Below are 23,650 nucleotides of genomic sequence, written 5' to 3' on the forward strand. Positions count from 1 at the left end.
TTGTGGCTAACCCCTAACACCGGGTACATAGCCGCAAATATTGTGGTCAATTCAATTCAGAGCGTATTGAATAGCGCCGGGAAGAAGCTCCCAATGCTATTCAATTCAGAGCGCTGTTGGTCGGAGAAGGCCGGTTCTCGTTGACTAAACAGGGCGTTTAGTTGCGAGAACCAGAATTCTCTGATTGATAGGTTGCTGTTTCCGCTGCGTTATGGGCAGAAAGCAGCATCACATCAGTACTTTTGTCGGATTTCTGCTGGCACCCCCGGAGGGCATCACATCAGGTTGAATTGAATAGCACCTGGAGCTCCATCCCGGCACTATTCAATACGCGTTTAATTGAATTGACCCCATAGTATGATAAATGGGCCCCTTTTGATAGATCTCCCCCTCACCTCTGTGTATTACTTTCTGACAACCATGAGGTAACTTCACGACCTAAACTAGACCATCAGCTGTCACATAACAGGGAAAGGGGAACATGATGAAGCACAGTATGAGGGTCAGCCAGCAAAAAACTCCCAAAGTGAAGTTCCAGAAGGTAAAGGGCAGCGCTGGGTCCTTTTTGTATTATAGAAGGTTTGAACGAAAAAGTGAGTGACAATGCACTAGGTTATCACTTGCTTGTCACTGCCTAGGAGAGGGCTGCACTGTGGGTATTCGGCAGCAGGTGTGACTGGTGCCCTCACCTTGGGAGCAGTCAGTGGCAGATGCCACCAGCCTCCCCAGATGCCAGCTGTGCCCTGTCTCACACAGATAAAGCGTAGCGTGTGCGGCACTTGCATCCAGCCAGGCCGGGGAAGCACCACCTCCTTCCCTAGCTGCTGTCACACAGGAGGAAGCAGCAGCCTCCTCCTCCTCCTCCCTCTGCCTCCCCTCCCCAGCCCTCCTGTACCCGGCTGTCAGTGAGTCAGTGAGTGCAGCCTCTGCAAGTGCCCATAAGCATCACCCTCCTCACCACCATCACCATGGCAGAGCAGACGGAGTCCCCGGTGCACAGCCAGCCTCCAGCACAGCCCATCGGGTGGCCAATCTGCAGGGACAGCTACGAGCTCCAGGAGGTTATTGGTCAGTGCATACCGTCTCTTATCTCTCCCTATGATATGTCACAGGGCATTAGGCACCCAGGTGGCAGCGGGGCTTCAGGCCTACCGGCATCCTGTGCCCCCTCCTCCCAGTGATGCTGCACATTGCAGAACCTGCTGCTGCTCTCCTCTCATAGCTAGCAGCGGCAGAAGTTCCGTCTGGTTGCATCATCACCTTGTCCTCTGCTGTCACTGCTCCAGTGTGATCACACCTCCTACACCCTGTTCTATGCCCCTGTCTGTGCACTGTGCAGTTTCACTCCGGATCCTGCTTGTAGTTGTAGTGTCACTCCGGATCCTGCCTGTAGTGTCCCGCTCCTGGTCCTGCTTAACCTTCTGGAGACATTGTGCCCTTCCAGTTATTGGGGGGTATACAGCTGCAGCATCATGGGGCATGCTGCAACTTCATGTTGGTACAGACCCAGCACTGATATTCTCTTTCTTCACCCTTAATAAACCCTTTGAGTCACAGAAGAATAAGCTGACAGGCTCCTATCTGTAAATTAATCCTGAGATAGCCCAAGAGAGCCAGAGAGGCTTTATTTTTACATTATTTATTTATTTCTATTTTAAAATGCAAAGGCAGGCACTGTATTGTTCTCCTCTAGGTAATGCACACTCTACTGTATATACACCCTGAGCTACTTTGTATCTACCTGGCTGTTACGATATTTTAAGTTCTCCATGTATTCCTCCTGCATCACACGCACAATGCATTTTTAAATGAGTATGCGTAAGCAGCAGGGTAGGTTGTTCCATCAGAGATCTGTAGTATAGCGAATAGTGCAGACAAACAATTAGATTTATGTTGCAAATGACAATGTGTCTCCCTATAGAATTCTTTTAAGTACTCCTTTTTGCAGGCAAATAGTAAATATAACTTTATTTCCTGTGTAAAAGGACCTGCTGATGCTAGCAACGCAAAGTGTTCATTTAACAATTCTGCATAACATGATATTGCCATTCATTTGAAATAATGTATTTTCTGTTCCTGGGTTAACTTAAATCCCCTGAAGACAGGTAGGCCAGATTCAAAGCAGGTTATATTTAGCTAGCTAGCGACTGCACTGTACAGTATATACTGGTGAATTAGATGCTCTTTACGTGAATACTTCTCTCTTATGTGTTTGTACATGTTGTGCTAATAAGACAAAGCCCAGATAGCAAGTATTTGAATAACTTTTTTCCTTTGCTTACAATAAGTATATTATCATTTCTTGCAATAAAAAGTTGTGGTTTTTTTATTGAGACTGATTAAACATTTTTAATTAGTTAACTTCTGATAAAATGTTTCTTAAGAAAACACCCTCCTTTATGAGATGTTAGTCAGATCAGAAATTTTTCTGGCTTCTATGGGAGTTCAGAATGAAAATACTCTATTAGGAACGTTTGTTCCAAAAAAAAAAAAAAACAGACATGGAAGTGTTACATCAACCAATCATATGGTTTCTTCCATTTTCTAATCTGTGCGAGAAGAATCTCAAGCTCTGATTGGTTGCTATGGACAACACTATATGAAATGATATAGTTACTGTAGCAGTTAGGAACAAATGCCATTATTTATCAATGAGTGATAAATTTCACTGTGAGTGATAAATTGCACCAGCCAATCAGCTCCTAACTTCCATGTCACCTGCTGGGTTTGAAAAATGACAGGAGCAGATTGGCTAGTGTAATTTATCACTCACAGTGAAATGTATCACTCATTTGCCCTTATTTACCAATGAGTGATAAATTTCACTGTGAGTGATAAATTGCACAAGCCAATCCGCCCCTAACTTCCATGTCACAGGCTGGAGCAATTTATCACTCACAGTGAAATGTATCACTCATTGATAAATAAGGGCAATTGATAGATAAGGGCATTAGGTTAACAAATAAATATGTAATACTGAAGAAGAAAGAAGACAAAAAAATTTAATATGGAGTTTTAGGAAATGCCAGTTGGACCAGTCTGTCTTTTAAAACTTTATTTTCTGTATGGCTGTGCTGTGCTAATTAGCTGTTAGCAGCCATTTGTCACCATGGTGACCCCATCTTTGTAGGCTACTATTGGGCCTCCGCAATCCTAGTAACCTCACCTATGAATTCATCAGGACACCACAGAGGTCACTCATGCGGTTGGTCACTGCTCAGTACAGGTACAATCAATTCGTAATAAAATGCAGCAGAAGGGTGGCATAGCAGTTGCTAGAGCTATGCGATAGTGGGCAGGAATTTTTACGGGTTCACTGCCATGTTTCACCTGTTACCCTCCCTAAGGGGTAAATTTACGAAAGCTTCTAAAACAGAGAATTTACGATGTTGCCTATAGCAACCAATCAGATGATGTCTATCATTTCTCTGTTGCCTTTTAGAAAATGATAGACAACATCTGATTGGTTGCTATGGGCAACATTACCAATTCTCTGTTTTAGAAGCTTTAATAAATTTACCCCTATGTAAGGGCCTAATTCTATTATCTATTATCAGTTTCACACGCATGCCGGGGGACGCCCAGCACAGGGCTAGTCCGCCCCATATGTCTGGCTCTGCCCCCCCACATGGGTGTAAAAGCATTGCACGGCGGCAGCTCTTGCGCAGCTCTTGCACGCTGGCAGGGAGCTACCTGCTGCGTCTAGGGTTGCCACGGCTACATGTGACATCACGCGGCCCGCGACCGCATCTGCCTGTCAATAAGGCAGAGGTGATCACGGCCCTGAGATGCTTTTAGCCTCTCACTGGGCTCCCAGGGTGCGTACTTCACAAAGAAATTCAGACTGCAGCGATCCAGTCTGAATTACCCCTTTAGTCAACATTTATATTTATCCTCACCTTCCATCTCTGCTAACCTGATTTCCTGTTGTACGTACTTTGCTACATTGCTTATATTGCAAAATCCATTTATAGTCCCTTCTAGTGTAAGTAGTTATATAGTAGCTATATTTATTATGTTTATGATTGTAGGTTCCATGTCTAAAATGGTATCTGGTCTCTAGGTCGACAAGACTTAGGTCGACAGTGTCTAGGTCGACCACTATTGGTCGACAGTAACTAGGTCAACAGGGTCTCTAGGTCAACAGGTCAAAAGGTCGACATGAGGTTGTTTTTTTTAAATCTTTTTTTGAAGTTTTTCATACTTTACGATCCACGTGGAATACGATTGGGAATGGTAACCTGTGTCGAGCTCAGCGGTAGTGGAGTGAGGCAACTTGCCCGAAGCTTTCACGAGCCATGCGAGGGGACACGGTGCACTAATTGGGGTTCCCAGTCACTGTACGGAGAAAACGTCACCAATACAGATTAAAAACTCATGTCAACCTTTTGATCTGTTGACCTAGACCATGTCGACCTAGAATCCCTGTCGACCTAGACACTGTCGACCTAAGTGTGATCGACCTTCAATACCACACCCGTCTAAAATATATGCTGTGATCTGAATAAATAGTATGTACGTACTGAGTGATGCATATACTGTATCTAACACAGAGTTCATTTAGAGAAGAAAAGTAATTGTATTCTTTGGGTTAAACTGGAAACTGTGAGGAATGAAGTAATCAGCCTTAGGACATTATACACAAAAGAAGCCAAAAGAAGCAAACATAAGAAAAAAATATGCAAATGTAAAAAATTGAACTATGCTAATATTAGCTCGATTGGACTTGATTAGATAAGAAACAGTAAATTTCACGCCTTATCTCAAATATGACTTTCCTAAAAAAAAACAAAAAAAAAACCATGTATTTGCATAAACTTTTTATTTGTGTAAATTATATTAGTTTTAAATACAGTATCTTGTCAATGCCCATTAACATTTCTGCCTCACTGCAACACCCTCAGTGCAGAATAGCATGCCCTTTTACTCCAGGCATATGAATCGTCTAAATTTACACCTGTTTTAATAATGGAAGAGTATTGAACTTTTTGACATGACACAATTTATGCACTAGTAGAACATGAACGCTCTGTATTAGATACCATTATTAAGGATCCCCAGCAGGGGCGTTTTAACATTGGAGGGGGCTCCTGTGTTGACTCCGGGTGAGCCCCCTCCTGTGCACAACGCAGTAGTCTCCAGCAATGTGCCGTAATCTACTGCGCATGCGCAGTTCTCCGGAAATATGGCACCCGCCAAGTTCCGGAAATCAGTTTCACTACTGTGCATGCGCGGTACCCATTTTGGAAGAGATTTTTGCTGCAGCATCCGAGGCGGGACTCCACAAAGGTAAGTATTAATTTGGGTGCGGTGTGGGCACCCCCTGGACCCAGGAGCCCGTATGCACCACACACATTGCACCCATTATAGAAAGGCCAATGATTCCCAGGATGTAAGAAGGAGGAACCTCAGCAGCTATCTCTATATCTGTCACAGTCCCTTTATTCCTACCACAAAAGCAAGCCCCCCATAGGTTTGTACAGTACACTCACCGATGTGGAACCCAGAAGCAGAGTGATAGGGTATGCTATCACTGTGGTTCTAGCTCTTCGCCAGGATGGACTGTTGTAGGAACTCAATTTTAATTATATCCACACGGCGTTTAAAATGCATAGTAGCTTATAGCCAATCGTATTGCCAGTTTCTCTAACGTCCTAGTGGATGCTGGGGACTCCGTCAGGACCATGGGGAATAGCGGCTCCGCAGGAGACAGGGCACAAAAGCAAGCTTTTAGGATCACATGGTGTGTACTGGCTCCTCCCCCTATGACCCTCCTCCAAGCCTCAGTTAGGTTTTTGTGCCCGGCCGAGAAGGGTGCAATCTAGGTGGCTCTCTTAAAGAGTTGCTTAGAAAAAGTTTTTAGGTTCTTTATTTTCAGTGAGTCCTGCTGGCAACAGGCTCACTGCATCGAGGGACTTAGGGGAGAGATTTTCAACTCACCTGCGTGCAGGATGGATTGGATTCTTAGGCTACTGGACATAGCTCCAGAGGGAGTCGGAACACAGGGCTCGCCCTGGGGTTCGTCCCGGAGCCGCGCCGCCGACCCCCCTTGCAGATGCTGAAGATGAAGAGGTCCGGAACCAGGCGGCAGAAGACTCTCAGTCTTCATCAGGTAGCGCACAGCACTGCAGCTGTGCGCCATTGTTGTCAGCACACTTCACACAGCGGTCACGGAGGGTGCAGGGCGCTGGGGGGGGGCGCCCTGGGCAGCAATGTATAATACCTGTATGGCGAAAAATACATCACATATAGCCCTTGAGGCTATATGGATGTATTTAACCCCTGCCAGATATCTAAAACTCCGGAGAAGAAGCCCGCCGAAAAGGGGGCGGGGCCTATTCTCCTCAGCACACAGCGCCATTTTCCCTCACAGAAAGGCTGGTGGGAAGGCTCCCATGATCTCCCCTGCACTGCACTACAGAAACAGGGTTAAAACAGAGAGGGGGGGCACTGATTTGGCGATATGTATATATATTAAAATGCTATAAAAGGAACACTTATATAAAGGTTGTCCCTGGATAATTATAGCGTTTTGGTGTGTGCTGGCAAACTCTCCCTCTGTCTCCCCAAAGGGCTAGTGGGTCCTGTCCTCTATCAGAGCATTCCCTATGTGTGTGCTGTATGTCGGTACGTGTGTGTCGACATGTATGAGGAAAATATTGGTGAGGAGGCGGAGCAAATTGCCTGTAATGGTGATGTCACTCTCTAGGGAGTCGACACCGGAATGGATGGCTTATTTATGGAAATTACGTGACAATGTCAACACGCTGCAAGCCGGTTGACGACATGAGAGGGCCGGCGAACAAATTAGTATCTGTCCAGGCGTCTCAAACACCGTCAGGGGCTGTAAAATGCCCATTTACCTCAGTCGGTCGACACAGACCCAGACACGGACACTGATTTCAGTGTCGACGGTGAGGAAACAAACGTATTTTCTTTTAGGGCCACACGTTAAGGGCAATGAAGGAGGTGTTACATATTTCTGATACTCCAAGTACCACAAAAAAGGGTATTATGTGTGAGGTGAAAAAACTACCTGTAGTTTTTCCTGAATCAGATAAATTAAATGAAGTGTGTGATGATGCGTGGGTTTCCCCCGATAGAAAATTATTGGCGGTATACCCTTTCCCGCCAGAAGTTAAGGCGCGGTGGGAAACACCCCTCAGGGTGGATAAGGCGCTCACGCGCTTATCAGAACAAGTGGCGGTACCATCTACGGATAGGGCCGTACTTAAGGAGCCAGCTGATAGGAGGCTGAAAAATATCCTAAAAAGTATACACACACATGCTGGTGTTATACTGCGACCAGCGATCGCCTCAGCCTGGATGTGCAGAGCTGAAGTGGCTTGGTCGGATTCCCTGACTAAAAATATTGATACCTTTGACAGGGACAGTATTTTATTGACTATAGAGCATTTAAAGGATGCATTTCTATATATGCGAGATGCGCAGAGGGATATTTGCACTCTGGCATCAAGAGTAAATGCGATGTCCATATCTGCAAGAAGATGTTTATGGACACGACAGTGGTCAGGTGATGCAGATTCCAAACGGCATAAAGATGTATTGCCGTATAAAGGGGAGGAGTTATTTGGGGTCGGTCCATGGGACCTGGTGGCCAGGGCAACTGCTGGAAAATCCACCGTTTTTTACCCTAAGTCACATCTCTGCAGAAAAAGACACCGTCTTTTCAGCCTCAGTCCTTTCGTCCCTATAAGAGTCATATCTGCCCAGGGATAGAGGAAAGGGAAGAAGACTGCAGCAGGCAGCCCATTCCCAGGAACAGAAGCCCTCCACCGCTTCTACCAAGTTCTCAGCATGACGCTGGGACCGTACAGGACCCCTGGATCCTACAAGTAGTATCCAAGGGGTACAGATTGGAATGTCGAGAGGTTTCCCCCCTCGCAGGTTCCTGTAGTCTGCTGTACCAATGTCTCCCTCCGACAGGGAGGCAGTATTGAAAACAATTCACAAGCTGTATTCCCAGCAGGTGATAATAAAATTACCCCTCCGACAACAAGGAAAGGGGTATTACTCCACACTATATGGTGGTACTGAAGGCTAGGTGAGACCTATTCTAAATCTGAAAAATTTGAACACTTGCAAGGGTTCAAATTCAGATGGAGTCACTCAGAGCAGTGATAGCAAAGAACAAGGGGACTATATGGTGTCCTGGGACATCAGGGATGCTTACCTCCATGTCCCAAAATTTGCCTTTTCTCACCAAGGGTACCTCAGGTTCGTGGTACAGAACTGTCACTATCAGTTTCAAGACGATGCCGTTGGATTGTCCAAGGCACCCCGGGTCCTTACCAAGGTAATGACCGAAAGGAGGATTCGTCTTCAAAGAAAATGGACGACCTCCTGATAAGAACAAGGTCCAGAGAACAGTTGGAGGTCGGAGTAGCACTATCTCAAGTAGTTCTACGACAGCACGGGTGGTTTCTAAATATTCCAAAACCGCAGTTGTTCCGACGACACGTCTGCTGGTCCTAGGGATGATTCTGGACACAGTCCAGGAAAAGGTGTTTCTCCCAGAGGAGAAAGCCAGGAAGTTATCCGAGCTAATCGGGATCCTCCTAAAACCAGGAAAAGTGTCAGTGCATCATTGCACAAGAGTCCTGGTAAAAATGGTGGCTTATTACGAAGCGCTTCCATTCGCAGATTTCACGCAAGAACTCTTCAGTGGGATCTGCTGGACAAATGGTCCGGATCGCATCTTCAGATGCATCAGCGGATAACCCTATATCCAAGGACAAGGGTGTCTCTCCTGTGGTGATTACAGAGTGCTCATCTTCTAGAGGGCCGCAGATTCGGCATTCAGGATTGGATGCTGGTGACCACGGAGGCCAGCCTGAGAGGCTGGGGAGCAGTCACACAAGGAGTGTGATCAAGTCTGGAGAATTCTCTCCACATAAATATACTGGAGCTAAGAGCAAATTTATAATGCTCTAAGCTTAGCAAGACCTCTGCTTCAAGGTCAGCCGGTATTGATCCAGTGGGATAACATCACGGCAATCGCCCACGTAAACAGAAAGGGCGGCACAAGAAGCAGGAGGGCAGTGGCAAAACTGCAAGGATTTTTCGCTAGGCGGAAAATCATGTGATAGCACTGTCAGCAGTGTTCATTCCGGGAGTGGACGACTGGGAAGCAGACTTCCTCAGCAGGCACGACCTCCACCCGGGAGAGTGGGAACTTCATCGGGAAGTTTTCCGCATGATTGTGAACCGTTGGGAAAGACCAAAGGTGGACATGATGGCGTCCCGCCCGAACAAAAAATGGGACAGGTATTGCGCCAGGTCACGAGACCTTCAGGCAATAGCTGTGGACGTCCTGGTAACACCGTGGGTGTAACAGTCGGTGTATGTGTTCCCTCCTCTGCTTCTCATAACCAAGGTATTGAGAATTATAAGACATAGAGGAGTAAGAACTATACTCGTGGCTCCGGATTGGCCAAGAGAGACTTGGTAACCGGAACTTCAAGAGATGCTCACAGAGGACTAATGGCCTCGGGAGCTAAGAAGGGATTTGCTTTCAGCAAGTACCATGTCTGTTCCAAGAGGAACCGTGGCATCGGCCTTTAAGAAAGGACCTGCTCCAGCAGGGACCTTGTCTGTTCCAAGACTTACCGCGACTGCGTTTGACGGCATGGCGGTTTGAACGCCGGATCCTAAGGGAAAAGGCATTCCGGAAGAGGTCATACCTACCCTGGTCAAAGCCAGGAAGGAGGTGACCGCACAACGTTATCACCACATGTGGTAAAAATATGTTGCGTGGGTGAGGCCAGGAAGGCCCCACGAAAAAATTTCAACTAGGTCGATTTCTGCACTTCCTGCAAACAGGAGTGTCTATGAGCCTCAAATTGGGGTCCATTAAGGTTCAAGTTTCGGCCCTATAGATTTTCTTCCAGAAAGAATTGGCTTCAGTTCCTGAAGTCCAGACGTTTGTCAAGGGAGTATTGCATATACAGCCCTTGTGTGCCTCCAGTGGCACCGTGGGATCTCAACGTAGTGTTGGGATTCCTCAAATCATATTGGTTTGAACCACTCAAATCTGTGGATTTGAAATATCTCACATGGAAAGTGACCATGCTGTTGGCCCTGGCCTCGGCCAGGCGATTGTCAAAATTGGCGGCTTTGTCTTACAAAAGCCCATATTTGATTTTCCATTCGGACAGGGCAGAACTGCGGACTCGTCCCCAGTTTCTTCCAAAGGTGGTGTCAGCATTTCACCTGAAACAACCTATTGTGGTGGCTGCGGCTACTAGGGACTTGGAGGACTCCAAGTTGCTAGACGTTGTCAGGGCCCTGAAAATATATATATATATATATATATAATTCCAGGACGGCTGGAGTCAGAAAGTCTGACTTGCTGTTTATATTGTAGGCACCCAAAAAGCTGGGTGCTCCTGCTTCTAAGCAGACTATTGCTCGTTGGATTTGTAGTACAATTCAGCTTGCACATTCTGTGGCAGGCCTGCCACAGCCAAAATCTGTAAATGCCCATTCCACAAGGAAGGTGGGCTCATCTTGGGCGGCTGCCCGAGGGGTCTCGGCTTTACAACTTTGCAGAGCAGCTACTTGGTCAGGGGCAAACACGTTTGCAAAATTCTACAAATTTGATACCCTGGCTGAGGAGGACCTGGAGTTCTCTCATTCGGTGCTGCAGAGTCATCCGCACTCTCCCGCCCGTTTGGGAGCTTTGGTATAATCCCCATGGTCCTGACGGAGTCCCCAGCATCCACTAGGACGTTAGAGAAAATAAGATTTTACTTACCGATAAATCTATTTCTCATAGTCCGTAGTGGATACTGGGCGCCCATCCCAAGTGCGGATTGTCTGCATTACTTGTACATAGTTATTGTTACAAAAAATCGGGTTATTATTGTTGTGAGCCATCTTTTTTAGAGGCTACTTCATTGTTATCATACTGTTAACTGGGTTCAAATCACAAGTTGTACGGTGTGATTGGTGTGGCTGGTATGAGTCTTACCCGGGATTCAAGATCCTTCCTTATTGTGTACGCTCGTCCGGGCACAGTACCTAACTGAGGCTTGGAGGAGGGTCATAGGGGGAGGAGCCAGTACACACCATGTGATCCTAAAAGCTTGCTTTTGTGCCCTGTCTCCTGCGGAGCCGCTATTCCCCATGGTCCTGACGGAGTCCCCAGCATCCACTACGGACTATGAGAAATAGATTTATCGGTAAGTAAAATCTTATTTTTTCAGGGGTCTCTTCATTATCCCTTCATTTCTACAAAAGTAGGTGAAAATTAACATTTTGTAGAAACTAAGTACTGGGGCCATTCATTATAAAGCTAATGCAGAATATATTATGGATATGTCCTGCTTACTTTTCAGTCCCAGTCTGGCTGTCATCCCCATACAATAGTATGGAGACCAAAATTCATCAAGCTCCAAATATACCAAATCTTAAGAACTTGACTGCAGGAACCTATGTCATCTTCAGATGTGTTGGTTTCCAGACCCACCGCTCATTCATATTGGAAAGATGTCCTCCCCTGTTCTGCTCCTCCCGCTGGTCATTGGGTGCTTTGTGCGCATGCATGAACCCCACTTAATGCATGCGCACTAGCACTGCCGAGACAGACTCTGCAGTGTTGTGTTTCACCAATACAGAAGTAGTGGTGGTAGGGATTGTGGGTACAGTTGATCTTTGGATCAGCTGCCTCTGCACAGGAGCAATGTTGAAATGTGCCGGTGTTTTAGTATTGACTGCCGCTACTCACAATATTGGATTCTGAATTAGCAGGCAGTGCTTAATGAATAGGCCCCTTAGAAAGATCCTCCGGATCCCTCTTTGCTTGCCCTTAATGATGTATGTACAGGCCGCTATCTGTGCATGTGCATTACAAGCGCCAATGCTGAACCCAAAAGCAGAGTGATAGCATATGTGTAAGCTATTCATGTGCTTCCTGCTCTCCACTGGGAAGGACTTTTATCAGAGCCTGTGTAACAGCAAGAGATTATTTCTAAATTCCAGCAAAAATGCTAATTAATTACTGTAGGCGAAAACACAACATTTAAAATGCAGAGTGTGGTAAATAGCAGTCTTGAATTTAACACAGAATTTGCCCTCATTTTAATGACAGCTGCAAACTCAGCCGGCTGCCATAGGTAGCTGCACACATGACGTACCTGTTACATTCATGGCTGAATGGCAGTGGTAGTGCTTGGGTCAGCGTATCACATATGCGGCAGTGAAAGGGTTACAGGAAAAGTATACGACTCAATAAATTTTTACTTTGTTTTTATAAGTGCAAAATATGCTGAGTTTATATTAAAACAAAAACCTCTATACTGTATCTAACCATTGGTTATATACTCGCTAGCAACATGTACTATATATGCTAGGTGTAGGGTGCTCTACATAGATCCAAGTAGCACACACACATCACAAAGCTGATGTCATCTGGTTTCAAACATTTGTGTGCACTGTTGACATTGGCCAGATGACAATGTAGTGCCTGTTGGGCATACACAAGGAAATAAAACTTAAAAATGTTGATGTTGATCATGAAATTATATAAAATATAAAAGTTCATGTTCATTAATCCTTAACTTTGAAAGTACTATCTCTAGGGTGTCATTCCGAGTTGTTCGCTCGCAAGCTGCCGCCTACTGGGAGTGAATCTTAGCTTATCAAAATTGCGAACGAAATATTAGCAGAATTGCGAATAGACACTTCTTAGCAGTTTCTGAGTAGCTCCACACTTACTCGGCATCTGCGATCAGTTCAGTCAGTTTCGTTCCTGGTTTGACGTCACAAACACACCCAGCGTTCGCCCAGACACTCCTCCGTTTCTCCAGCCACTCCCACGTTTTTCCCAGAAACTGTAGCGTTTTTTCGCACACACCCATAAAACGGCCAGTTTCCGCCCAGAAACACCCACTTCCTGTCAATCACATTACGATCACCAGAACGAAGAAAAAACCTTGTAATGCCATGAGTAAAATACCTAACTGCATAGCAAATTTACTTGGCGCAGTCGCACTGCGGACATTGCGCATGCGCATTAGCGACTAATCGCTCCGTTGCGAGAAAAAAATAACGAGCGAACAACTCGGAATGACCCCCCTAGTTCTGTAGTCCAAAATATTTCCCTATATCTGAGCTTCTTTTGTAAATGTGCTAATAAAATGTCTCACAAATCATCCGCACTACCATGTCCTCCTCTAAATGATTAACCATAGTGTTTTTTTATTTCTTTTTGGTTTATTTCTGCTTTATGTTCTTCTGAATGTTCCCTAAACATCTTTATAGACCCAAATAAATGTTATCACAAGGGCATAGGATAGGAGGGCATAGATCACTATTGTAGGTTTGGAATTCATATGGCTCTTAAAGGTTTAATGTTTATTAAGTTAAGGATGAACAAAGAATTGAATTTTGCAGATATTGGACTTTCCACATTTAAGGCTTCCCCTTAAATGCTAAGTAGAGGAGGGGTATTTGTATGAGTCATTATATTGGATATTTCTGTGGTTAGTCTAATCAATTGCATAATCCAGTTCTTCTTCATATGCATATTAGATGCTATTTCTACCATCATACAATGTACTTACTAGCTTATTACAAGTTATTAATTACTTCAAATTAGTATTTAAAATGCAAAATGTACGCAATTGTTAAATTCAGTAAACATTCAGGATTTCTCCCAACTTTCCAGATACTGGGAGGACAGTCCCAATGTGAGTACTCTGCCTCAGTGCCTTGATTGAGATAACTCTGTCCCACTTGGGATGTATCTCCCATTCGCTGCTGCTCTGCATTTTAAGTGGGTGCTAGCAGGTAGGGGGGTTAGGCACATCTCCGGCGGTGCAAATGTGCTAGGCATATCTCCGGTGGTGCATGTATAGCCGGGTCCCTATCATTGGGCGGGATGTAAAATAGTCCAAGTTCAGCGGCCGTGCGTTATGCTGGATAAGTTTGGGTGTTTTTATTAAAGGGGCAGTCCTGTACAAGGCATGGTTTAGACTTGTACATGATTGCCACCAGGGACAGACTGGGGGTCTAAAGAAGGCTGGGCACTGTACTGCAGGCGTAAGATGCAGGAGTGCTTGCGCACAACAAAAGGGCGTGGCCATGACTTAATAGTGTGTGCAATGAGTCACAAGTGCTTGACCTCATGGCACGCCCCCAACTGGTGAATTAGTCATCAATAGAACCAAGATAAACATTATTTTGACAGTTTGTTATAATTTATGTGTCTTTGTTATGTTTTAATTTTTTTCTTTATTGTTATCGCTTATTTCTTTATGTAGTGCATCCTTGAGTACAGATCACTTTAAAGCTGCATACACACTAGACGATGTCGGTCTGTGAGCGACGTCGTCTACGGTTTTCCTTCCCAGCCCGGCCGGCCGTACATACTGAGCGATATGACCATTCATATCGCTCAGAGACATCACGCCATGGCCGGCCCGTGCATGCAGCTCCTGGACGACAGTCCAGATTGAGCATGCATGCACTGCTGACACCGAGGGTCATTGACGACTCGCGGTGTGGCGCATCGGCCGTCGTCGCCAACATACACACTTGCAGAGAAAGTGAACGACGTCGCTCAGGAAGGGTGAAAATCAGTGATGTCGTTCATTTTATCGGCAGGTGTGTATGCACCTTAAGACCTCTAAAACACAAATGCTTTTCAAGCATCTTTAGTGCATCTTGGTGAGATTCATTCAAATGTTTATGTGAATACAGAGCAGTGTCACCTCATGTCCAAAGACTACCTCACCTACACAGAAAGTGCATGCGCAGAGCTCACAGGAGATAGCGAACCGTAGTCATACGGTATGTACCCTATAATCTTGTAAACATATCTCAAGGGATAGTAGTATGGAGAAAATGCACCCATGTGTCTGAGTGAGGCTTAAGATGTATGATTTTATGATCTTTTGTGCTTGGAAATCACCCTTTGTATTCCTGGAGACATTAGGTTGCACATTTTATGGCTTGTACTCTCATCAAACAGGAGTACTGGCAGCTTACTCAGGAAAGAGTATGATGAAGTCAGTCAGTATTTTTATAAGAGTTCTTGCTGCTTTTTGTTTTATTCAGTAGTTTTTCTTTAGCAAACAAGTATCCTACAGTTTATTAGTATTATTTGACCTCTCATTGGGCCTGATTCTGAGGTGAAATTAAAGAAAAAAAAGGAACTGTACACCGTGGGCTGATTCAGGTCCCGACGCTGTAGCGTCCCATGCAGCAAAGTTCTGATGTTTGGTACTTTGCGCAGAACCTGTACTGCACATGTGTAGTACGGGTCTGCCACGTCAATCGCACTATGGCATCACACTGTCAGTGACTGACAGTCTGTTGCTGTGTGGGGGCAGGGAGGGAGCGGTGACAGCCTCCGTTTCCTGGTTTCTAGGTAGCAGCTGCGGCGGCCGGCTTCCACATCCTAGGATGCAGCTCAGATCAGTAATGCATGCAGGAGGTGTTACACCACCTCCTGCATTACCATATTAGTACTATCACCAGTGGTGTTGAGATTGGGGGGGCAGGTACTATTTACCCAGGCCTAATTGAGGGGCCCAGCGGGCTCAAGTCTTCTCCCTCCCTTACATGGCAGCAGCAGCTGCAGCTCTTCTCCTCAACCCAGCACACGCTGCTATGTGCTGGGCTACAGTGTGGCCAGGGAGGTGCTCAGAGTACTTTTTCTGTATTTTTTCTAGACCACGCACCCTGAAATGTACCTGTGCCCGGCCAGGCTCTCTACTGCCCTGGCTATCACTGTTGCTTCCATGTAAGCAGCAGTGATACAGTAGCTACTCCGTCCTCATCTAAATCAGACCCTGTGTCAAAGCCATGTTGCACTGCATATAGGGCAGATTTAAAATGTGAAGAGAGATTTGGGGTTTATTTCATACTTGCCTACCCTCCCGGAATGGCCGGGAGGCTCCCGAAAATCGGGTGACCCTCCCGGCCCCCCGAAAGAGCAGGCAAGTCTCCCGATTACAGGGGTCCCCCCCTGCCCGGCTGCCCACTTAGCGAGTGAAGTGGGCGGTCCGGGCAGGCGATGACGCGATTCTTGTTGAATCGCGTCATGCAAGCCACGCCCCCCACTGTATAAGGCCGGTAATTGCGGCATTGCACAGTGGGGGGCGTGGCTTGCATGACACAATCCAGCAGCCACGCCCCCGTCCCTCCTCTGGCCCGCCCCCGTGCCACCTCCGGCCCGCCCCCCTCCTCACATCAGCTCACTGCCCGGCGTGCCCGCCCCCCTGCTGAGCCGACTGGCTGCTCTCTCCCGGAGAGAGCAGCCCAAAAGTCGGCAACTATGGTTTATTTACTTATTTATTTCTGATCGTTCTATGATTTTACTAGTAGTGTTTTGCTAGTAAGATCACTGCCCTTTTAAATATTGGGCATAAACACGTCCAGAAGCACCAGGTTTTACAACACTACGCTTTACAAATAAACCCTTAGGTTTGAGTGGGGCTTGTCCAAACTCAAATATAAACTGCATTGTAAAAATAAGGCTGTCCAGTATTTGTAGACTACATGCAGAAGCAGCTATGATTTACTCTACATGCAGAAAACAGGGACGTGCCAGAAAAACATAACTGTATTTGCACCCTTGCATTTGGTAACAAAGGCGCCGAGCCCGGGATGGCGCCGGAGAGGGGTAAGGGGGAGGGGCGGCAGGTGGCCCGCGGGCCAGCGGCACAATGGAAAGGAGGGGCGGGCAGGTGTGCCCGTCCCCTCTTTCACACCTACAGGCGCTGGTAGCCTGTAGAAGGCGAGGGGGCCGGCCGGATAGCGGGCGGGTTAAATAGGAAGGCGGGGGGGAGGAGGCGGCCACTGGGAAAGAGGAGCACAGAGAGTGAGGTCGGCAGCAGCAGCAGCAGCAGCAGCGCGACGAACAAACGGGTGCAGCGGCGGCCAGCGAGGAGAGGATCCACGGAGGGCGCCAGCAGCCGCCGATCAGGAGGAAGAGGTCACTCGCGGGTGAGAGCAGCTCGGCAAGTACGAGCAAGAAGCGGCAGCAGGGGGGGACGGAGAGAAGTCGGGCACAGGTCGCAGAAGCAACTTCCGGTCACTTCCGGTCGCGAGGCGGCTCCGGAGGCTGGGTGCAGCGCGGGGGGGCTGTAAAAGGGTCGCATTGCATCGGACCAGGTCACCAGCGAGATCAGCACCGCAGGGCAGCTGCGCAAGCCACAGTGCATCCCCTGCAGAAGGAAAGAAGAATGGAAGGGCAATCAGAGAGGGGGGTCAGAAGAAGGAGCATACCCCACAGGTTCAGGGAGGAGACCGAGGACAGTGCAGGGTTACACTTTAACCCTGCAGGGAGGGAAGGAGCACGTCATCAGCAGCAGCACAGGGATAATGAGGCAGGAGCTCCCCCTGGTGGCAGGAAAGGAGGAGGACGCCCGCATGTGCAGAAGAGAAGAAAAAGCAGCTCCAATCCAACAGCCAGGGCCGCGAAGAGGAAGAAGCAGCCGGCAGCAGTGATCACCAGCGAGCAGCAATACGGGGTGAGTGACCTGCCGCCTATTTACGAAGATATCCCCGCGGCAGCGGAGTCAGATGGACCTGACTCCGGGGGGGAGGGCCGGAAGGGTTGGGGCAAAGTTTTGAGCAGCGCCAATCCCACTTCACCCGCCACACAACCGCAAACCCCAGCCCGTAGATGGGAGAAAGGAGAGGGCGGGCCATCATCAAGCGGCCGGGATGCGTGGGTACAGGAGGCTTCCACCCAGCTGTTCAAGGAGATGTCACAGCTTCCGGCGGCGGGGCAACCGGACAGGGGGAGGCATGACAACGGACACCGTCACAGCAAGGAGAGGCATCACAACGGGTATGGAAGCAGGGAGTCATCTTGCGGCCGGAGATCACCGCGTTACAATTCGCCACCGCCCAGCCCTCGGCATCGGCACAGCCTACATTTCACAGCACGCAGGTCATCACCGGTCAGGGGTTACAGCCGACACGCATCACCGCCGGAGGCATACATCACATCACGGCACGGCTGTCGAGGGTGCAGCTGCAGCAGGAGAGAAGACAGGCAGGAACAGCGTTATCGGTCGATGGGAGGAGGGCAGCGATCAGTGCAGCACAGCAGCCAGCACAGCACACCGACAAGACAAGGCGACAGGGAGGCAGTGCACAGGAACTTGCAAGTCTTCACCACGCCAGCAAGATCAACGCACGGGAGCAATACGGCGGTCCACGGTACCATCACGCCACGGGAACAGCAGAGGGCATACACGCAGCGGCCAGGAGGCGCGGAATTCCAGCGCGGAGAGGACGTCATGGGCTACGCTACGGCCGGCGATGCCCCAGCAGTCAACACGGTCCAAGTGGCCACCACACCGAAGGCAGCATCCGGCGCGATGACCAGCGCGGACGGTCCAGCGAGGGAATCCTCACACGGGACGGGTGAGACCAATGTCGATATGAACAGTTTGTGTAATGTTATGGTATCCCCAGATATATCGCAGAATGTTGGTAACGTTATGGTTAAGTTCACGGGGGTGGTCGGTAAGGGCGGAGCAGGTCAGGCGAGGGAGCAGGGGGATAGCGCAACGGATTCAGATGAGGACGAATCATGTAGAGTGTTGAGGGAGCAGCTAAAGTTAGCTAGAGCGACATGTAAGAAAAGGAAGGGGCTTACGCCGGGGACAGATGCGGTTAGGGAACAGATGGGGCAGGTGCAGCAGGAAACGGCTAAGAAATTTCTGCAGACAGGATCCGCAGTGGGTTGCGAGTTTAGCGCAGTGGCAGGCCACTTGCCAAAACAAATCAGAAAGGAGATAGAAAAAGGGGGTTTTGTCTATATATGTTCATTGACAGAGAAGGGCTTGAGCGACAAGGAAAAGGCAAAACCGAAAGGGGGTACACAAGTCAATAGCTACAAGACTATTGAGAACTGGCTGAGCGGAATGTTCGCCTACTCTGGCTGTTACATAGAAGCGTACCCCGAGGTAGCGATGAGCATGTTGAAATATACAGATTTTATATACTCTGTGTACAAGGAACAAGGGGGATCAGTCTGGCTGAGGTACGACGAGAGTTTTAGAGCGAAGGCAGAGGGCGGTAAGCCCATCGACTTCGGAGTTAGGGACCTCGACGCGTGGCTCAAGGCATTAGCAAGCGGTATAGCGGAAAAGGCGGCACCGGCACAAGCAGCCGGGGCAGGGAGGCCTAGCACGCAGAAACATGACCTCAAATGCTGGGCGTTTAACGAATCTCAGTGCACCCGCGCGCAGTGCAAATTCAGGCACGCATGTTCCTTTTGCAACGCAAGTCATGCAGCAAAGGATTGCTATAGGAAGAGAGCAAATCACCCAAGAAAACTACCCGCGGCAGCAGGGGCTGGGAAAAGCGTTTAGCCCAGTGAATTTAAGCAGGATCCTGGGGTGGCTAGCCAGGTATCCTAAGCAGCAGGAAGCCAAATTGCTGCGGGACGGTTTTAGGGAGGGCTTTAGGATACCAATAATAAGAGAGGTCCCGCCCACAGAAAAAATAAGAAACCTGAAATCCGTCAAGGAGCAACCGGGGGTGGTACGGGAGAAGATCGCAAAGGAGCTAGAGTTAGGTAGAATGGCGGGGCCATTTGCAGCCCCACCATTACAGGATTTGATAGTGTCACCTTTGGGACTGGTCCCAAAAAAGGCACCGGGGAAGTTCAGGCTCATTCAGCACCTGTCTTACCCCGAGGGAGGGTCAGTAAACGACGCACTGGACAAAGAGCAATGTTCAGTGCAGTATCAATCCTTTGACCAGGCGATCAAGATGGTTAGGGCACAAGGGAGAGGAGCTCTCATGGCAAAGCTAGACATCGAGTCGGCCTTCAGACTGCTTCCATTGCACCCAGAGAGCTTCAGGTTGATGGGTCTACGTTTTGACGGGGTTTTCTTTGTGGACAAATGCCTGCCAATGGGGTGCGCCATTTCATGCGCTTTCTTCGAGGCATTTAGTTCATTCCTGCAATGGTGTTTGCAGGAACGCGCTGGGGCAAGGGCCATAGCGCATTATCTAGACGATTTCTTGGTGGCGGGCCCACCAGAGTCGGAGCAGTGCAGCCACCTTTTACGAGAGCTACAGGGTATGCTGGAAGAGTTCAGCGTACCCATCGCGGCGGAGAAAACCGAAGGCCCGACGGAGGTTATATCCTATTTGGGCATAGAAATTGACACGGTTAGGCAGGAGTGCAGACTACCAACAGAGAAGGTGGTAAAGTTAGTCAGGGAAGTGAGCGACTGCGCAAAGGCCAAGAAGGTCACGCTGGGGCAGTTGCAGTCTTTGCTGGGGAGCCTGAATTTCGCTTGCAGGGTGATTCCAATGGGCAGAATCTTCAAGAGGAGGCTGGAACAAGCCACAGCAGGCAGGGCATCAAAGCACCACTTCATACGCATCACCAGGGAGCTTAGGGAGGACCTGCGGGTGTGGGAGGAGTTCCTCTTACAGTTTAACGGGGTGCAAATCTGGCCCAAGGAAGTAGCACCAAACCGTGCGCTGCAGTTATTCACAGACGCAGCAGGAGCTACGGGGTTTGGGGCATACTTGCAGGGCGAATGGTGCGCCCAGCGATGGCCACCAGAATGGGAGACCGCAGGGATCACCAAGAACTTAGCGGCATTAGAGTTGTTCCCGATAGTCGTGGCAGTCGACATATGGGGTAAAGTGCTGGCAAACAGGCAGATCCAATTCTGGTGCGACAACATGGGGGTGGTGCAAGCCGTGAACAACCAGCGGGCATCATCGCCGCCGGTGGTCAGGTTGCTCAGGAGGTTGGTGGCAGCTTGTTTGCACCACAACATAACATTCAGAGCTAGACACGTGCCAGGGGAGAAGAACGTAATAGCGGACGCATTGTCCAGGCAGAAATGGGAAGTTTTTAGGGCCGCAGCGCCGGGAGCAAGCGAAGTAGGTTTAACATGCCCCTCCTATCTCTGGCAGATAGTCGATCAGAACTAGATAAATTGGTGGAGCGATCCCTGGCACCAAAGACCTGGAAGGCCTACAAGGCCGCATGGAGAAGATGGCGGCACACTCGTTTAGAATAGGGGCGGCCACGTCAGCCGCTAACGAAGGGTGCGCGATCGAAGAGATCAAAGCATTAGGCAGGTGGGGGTCCAACAGCTACAGGCGCTACATTAGACCCCGCAACGACGAAACAGAAAACATCTAACGAGCATGTCCCCCCCCCTCTCCCACACAGCCCCATCCGCAAGAAAAAAGGAGGCGAGGCGGATATGGATCGTCGGTCACTCATACGTTCACTGGGCGGCAGCACGGGCCGCCGGGAGGCCGTATGGAAAGCAGTTGGGGCTAGCGGAGAAAGAGGGGAAGGTATGCTGGTTTGGGCAGAGAGGGATGAGGTGGCACGGCTTGAGGGGCACCCTGTTATCCGGGGAAGAAGCGACAAGCAGCCCCGATACCATAGTATTACACCTGGGGGGCAACGATTTGGGCGACATGAAATCCCTAGACTTGATCAGGACAATACGGGACGATCTAGCATGGGTAAGCGAGCGATGGCCGGGCGTAGAGCTAATATGGTCTAACATCATTCCCAGGCTAGCTTGGCGCGGAGCCCGGAAAGGGGCAGGAGTGGAGAGGGCCAGGAAAAGGGTCAACGCGGCCGTGGGCAAATGCGCGGCCGCACTAGGGGGACAGGTCATACGGCATAAGGACATCAGTCAAAAGATCGGGGGCATGTATAGGAGCGACGGGGTCCATTTGTCGGACATTGGGATTGACCTTTTTAATAACGCGCTTCAGGAAGCACTGGAGGCCGGGGGTCAGTAGCTGGTTGCAGGGTGGGGGCTTCGGGTCTCGGGGGAGGGGGGCAGCCGAGATCCTCGTGTGGCGGGAAGAAGCGGTGCGCAAGGCATGGCGAACGGGGGGAGCCAGCCGAGGTTGGCAGATTCACCCTCGGTGAACGGGCGCAGGCTCGGCTCCAGCTTTGGACGGTTGGGCCAGGGAGCTGCGTGCCAGGTGAGCGTGATATGCGCCAGGAGGGCTGGTTCCCCAGGGGCGTTGCCGCGGTGCCTACAGGGTAGGCAGGGCACGCCCCCAGGAAATCAGGAGGGGTCAGGGACCCAGGGGCGCCTTGCCCACCACTTCTATCCGTGCCCCGCAACCTGGTAAGGTAACATGTAAGGTAATGGAAATAAACTGTGGCCAGTAATTCGATCCAAAGGAAGTGTGTCAGACTCTTTATTTCAAGGGGAGCTTATTAGCTTATGTGAGCGGAAACAAAGGGGGCCGCCGTAGGTCGACCTCTCCCCCTTATGGTAACAAAGGCGCCGAGCCCGGGATGGCGCCGGAGAGGGGTAAGGGGGAGGGGCGGCAGGTGGCCCGCGGGCCAGCGGCACAATGGAAAGGAGGGGCGGGCAGGTGTGCCCGTCCCCTCTTTCACACCTACAGGCGCTGGTAGCCTGTAGAAGGCGAGGGGGCCGGCCGGATAGCGGGCGGGTTAAATAGGAAGGCGGGGGGGAGGAGGCGGCCACTGGGAAAGAGGAGCACAGAGAGTGACCCACCCACCCACCCATTTAGAAAGGTGTATATAGGTACATATACTTACAGTTCAGAGTTTTATCGTATAAGTCGTTGCAAGTTATAATACGGTTGTATGTTTAATGTGTTAAGGAAAATTAAGGAATACGTATGTCACAGTCAGCGGGCGGCGGGAAGAAGCGGTGCGCAAGGCATGGCGAACGGGGGGAGCCAGCCGAGGTTGGCAGATTCACCCTCGGTGAACGGGCGCAGGCTCGGCTCCAGCTTTGGACGGTTGGGCCAGGGAGCTGCGTGCCAGGTGAGCGTGATATGCGCCAGGAGGGCTGGTTCCCCAGGGGCGTTGCCGCGGTGCCTACAGGGTAGGCAGGGCACGCCCCCAGGAAATCAGGAGGGGTCAGGGACCCAGGGGCGCCTTGCCCACCACTTCTATCCGTGCCCCGCAACCTGGTAAGGTAACATGTAAGGTAATGGAAATAAACTGTGGCCAGTAATTCGATCCAAAGGAAGTGTGTCAGACTCTTTATTTCAAGGGGAGCTTATTAGCTTATGTGAGCGGAAACAAAGGGGGCCGCCGTAGGTCGACCTCTCCCCCTTAGCAGCCTGGTTTGTCCAGATACACTGTTACTTTTTCTTTTTTGCTCTACTCCCACCTCAGAATCAGCCTCCTTATCTCTGCTTATTGTTGTGCAAGGTTTTCCACAGCTGAGCAAATACAAAAACAAAGAAACATCACCGATAAATGAAATATTTGAGCCAAATTATTTAGCACACATAATTTAACATTATATTGTGTACAGATGTGTCCATCTAGCCTCAATAGCGTGAGATGCCTGGCGTGCACTGGCGTATCTATAATGGGGGCAGTGTGTGCGGTGCACTGCACACGGGCTCCTGGGACCAGAGGGGGCCCGCACCGCACACACTGCACCCATTTCTTCTATACTTACCTTTCCGGCATCCATCGGCGACTGTGTGTGGGCCCCCTCCTCTCCTATAGTCGTCACCGCCGCTGCTAGCACACTGAGCGCTAGAGACTCTGGCACAGTGCCAGAGTCTACAGCGCATGCTCAGGACTCCGGAAAAATGGCACGGCGGCCATTTTTCGGAGTCCTGTGCATGCGCTGTAGACTCTGGCACTGTGCCAGAGTCTCAGCGCTGA

At 49.4% G+C, this 23,650-nt stretch overlaps 1 protein-coding gene across 2 annotated transcripts in view; it reads left to right on the forward strand.

Annotated features, from left to right (window-relative positions):
• Window positions 1-814: 814 nt before the first annotated feature.
• The window catches only part of STK39 (serine/threonine kinase 39), a 604,781-nt gene continuing 581,945 nt past the window's right edge, over window positions 815-23,650 (forward strand). For both annotated transcript variants that reach the window (XM_063933583.1, XM_063933584.1), the window contains exon 1: window positions 815-1,068. In XM_063933583.1, the coding sequence (XP_063789653.1) occupies window positions 969-1,068 (100 nt within the window). In that variant the 5' untranslated portion in view covers window positions 815-968. The remainder of the gene's footprint in view (window positions 1,069-23,650) is intronic.

This window comes from Pseudophryne corroboree, chromosome 7, assembly GCF_028390025.1.
Source record: "Pseudophryne corroboree isolate aPseCor3 chromosome 7, aPseCor3.hap2, whole genome shotgun sequence".
NCBI lineage: Eukaryota > Metazoa > Chordata > Amphibia > Anura > Myobatrachidae > Pseudophryne > Pseudophryne corroboree.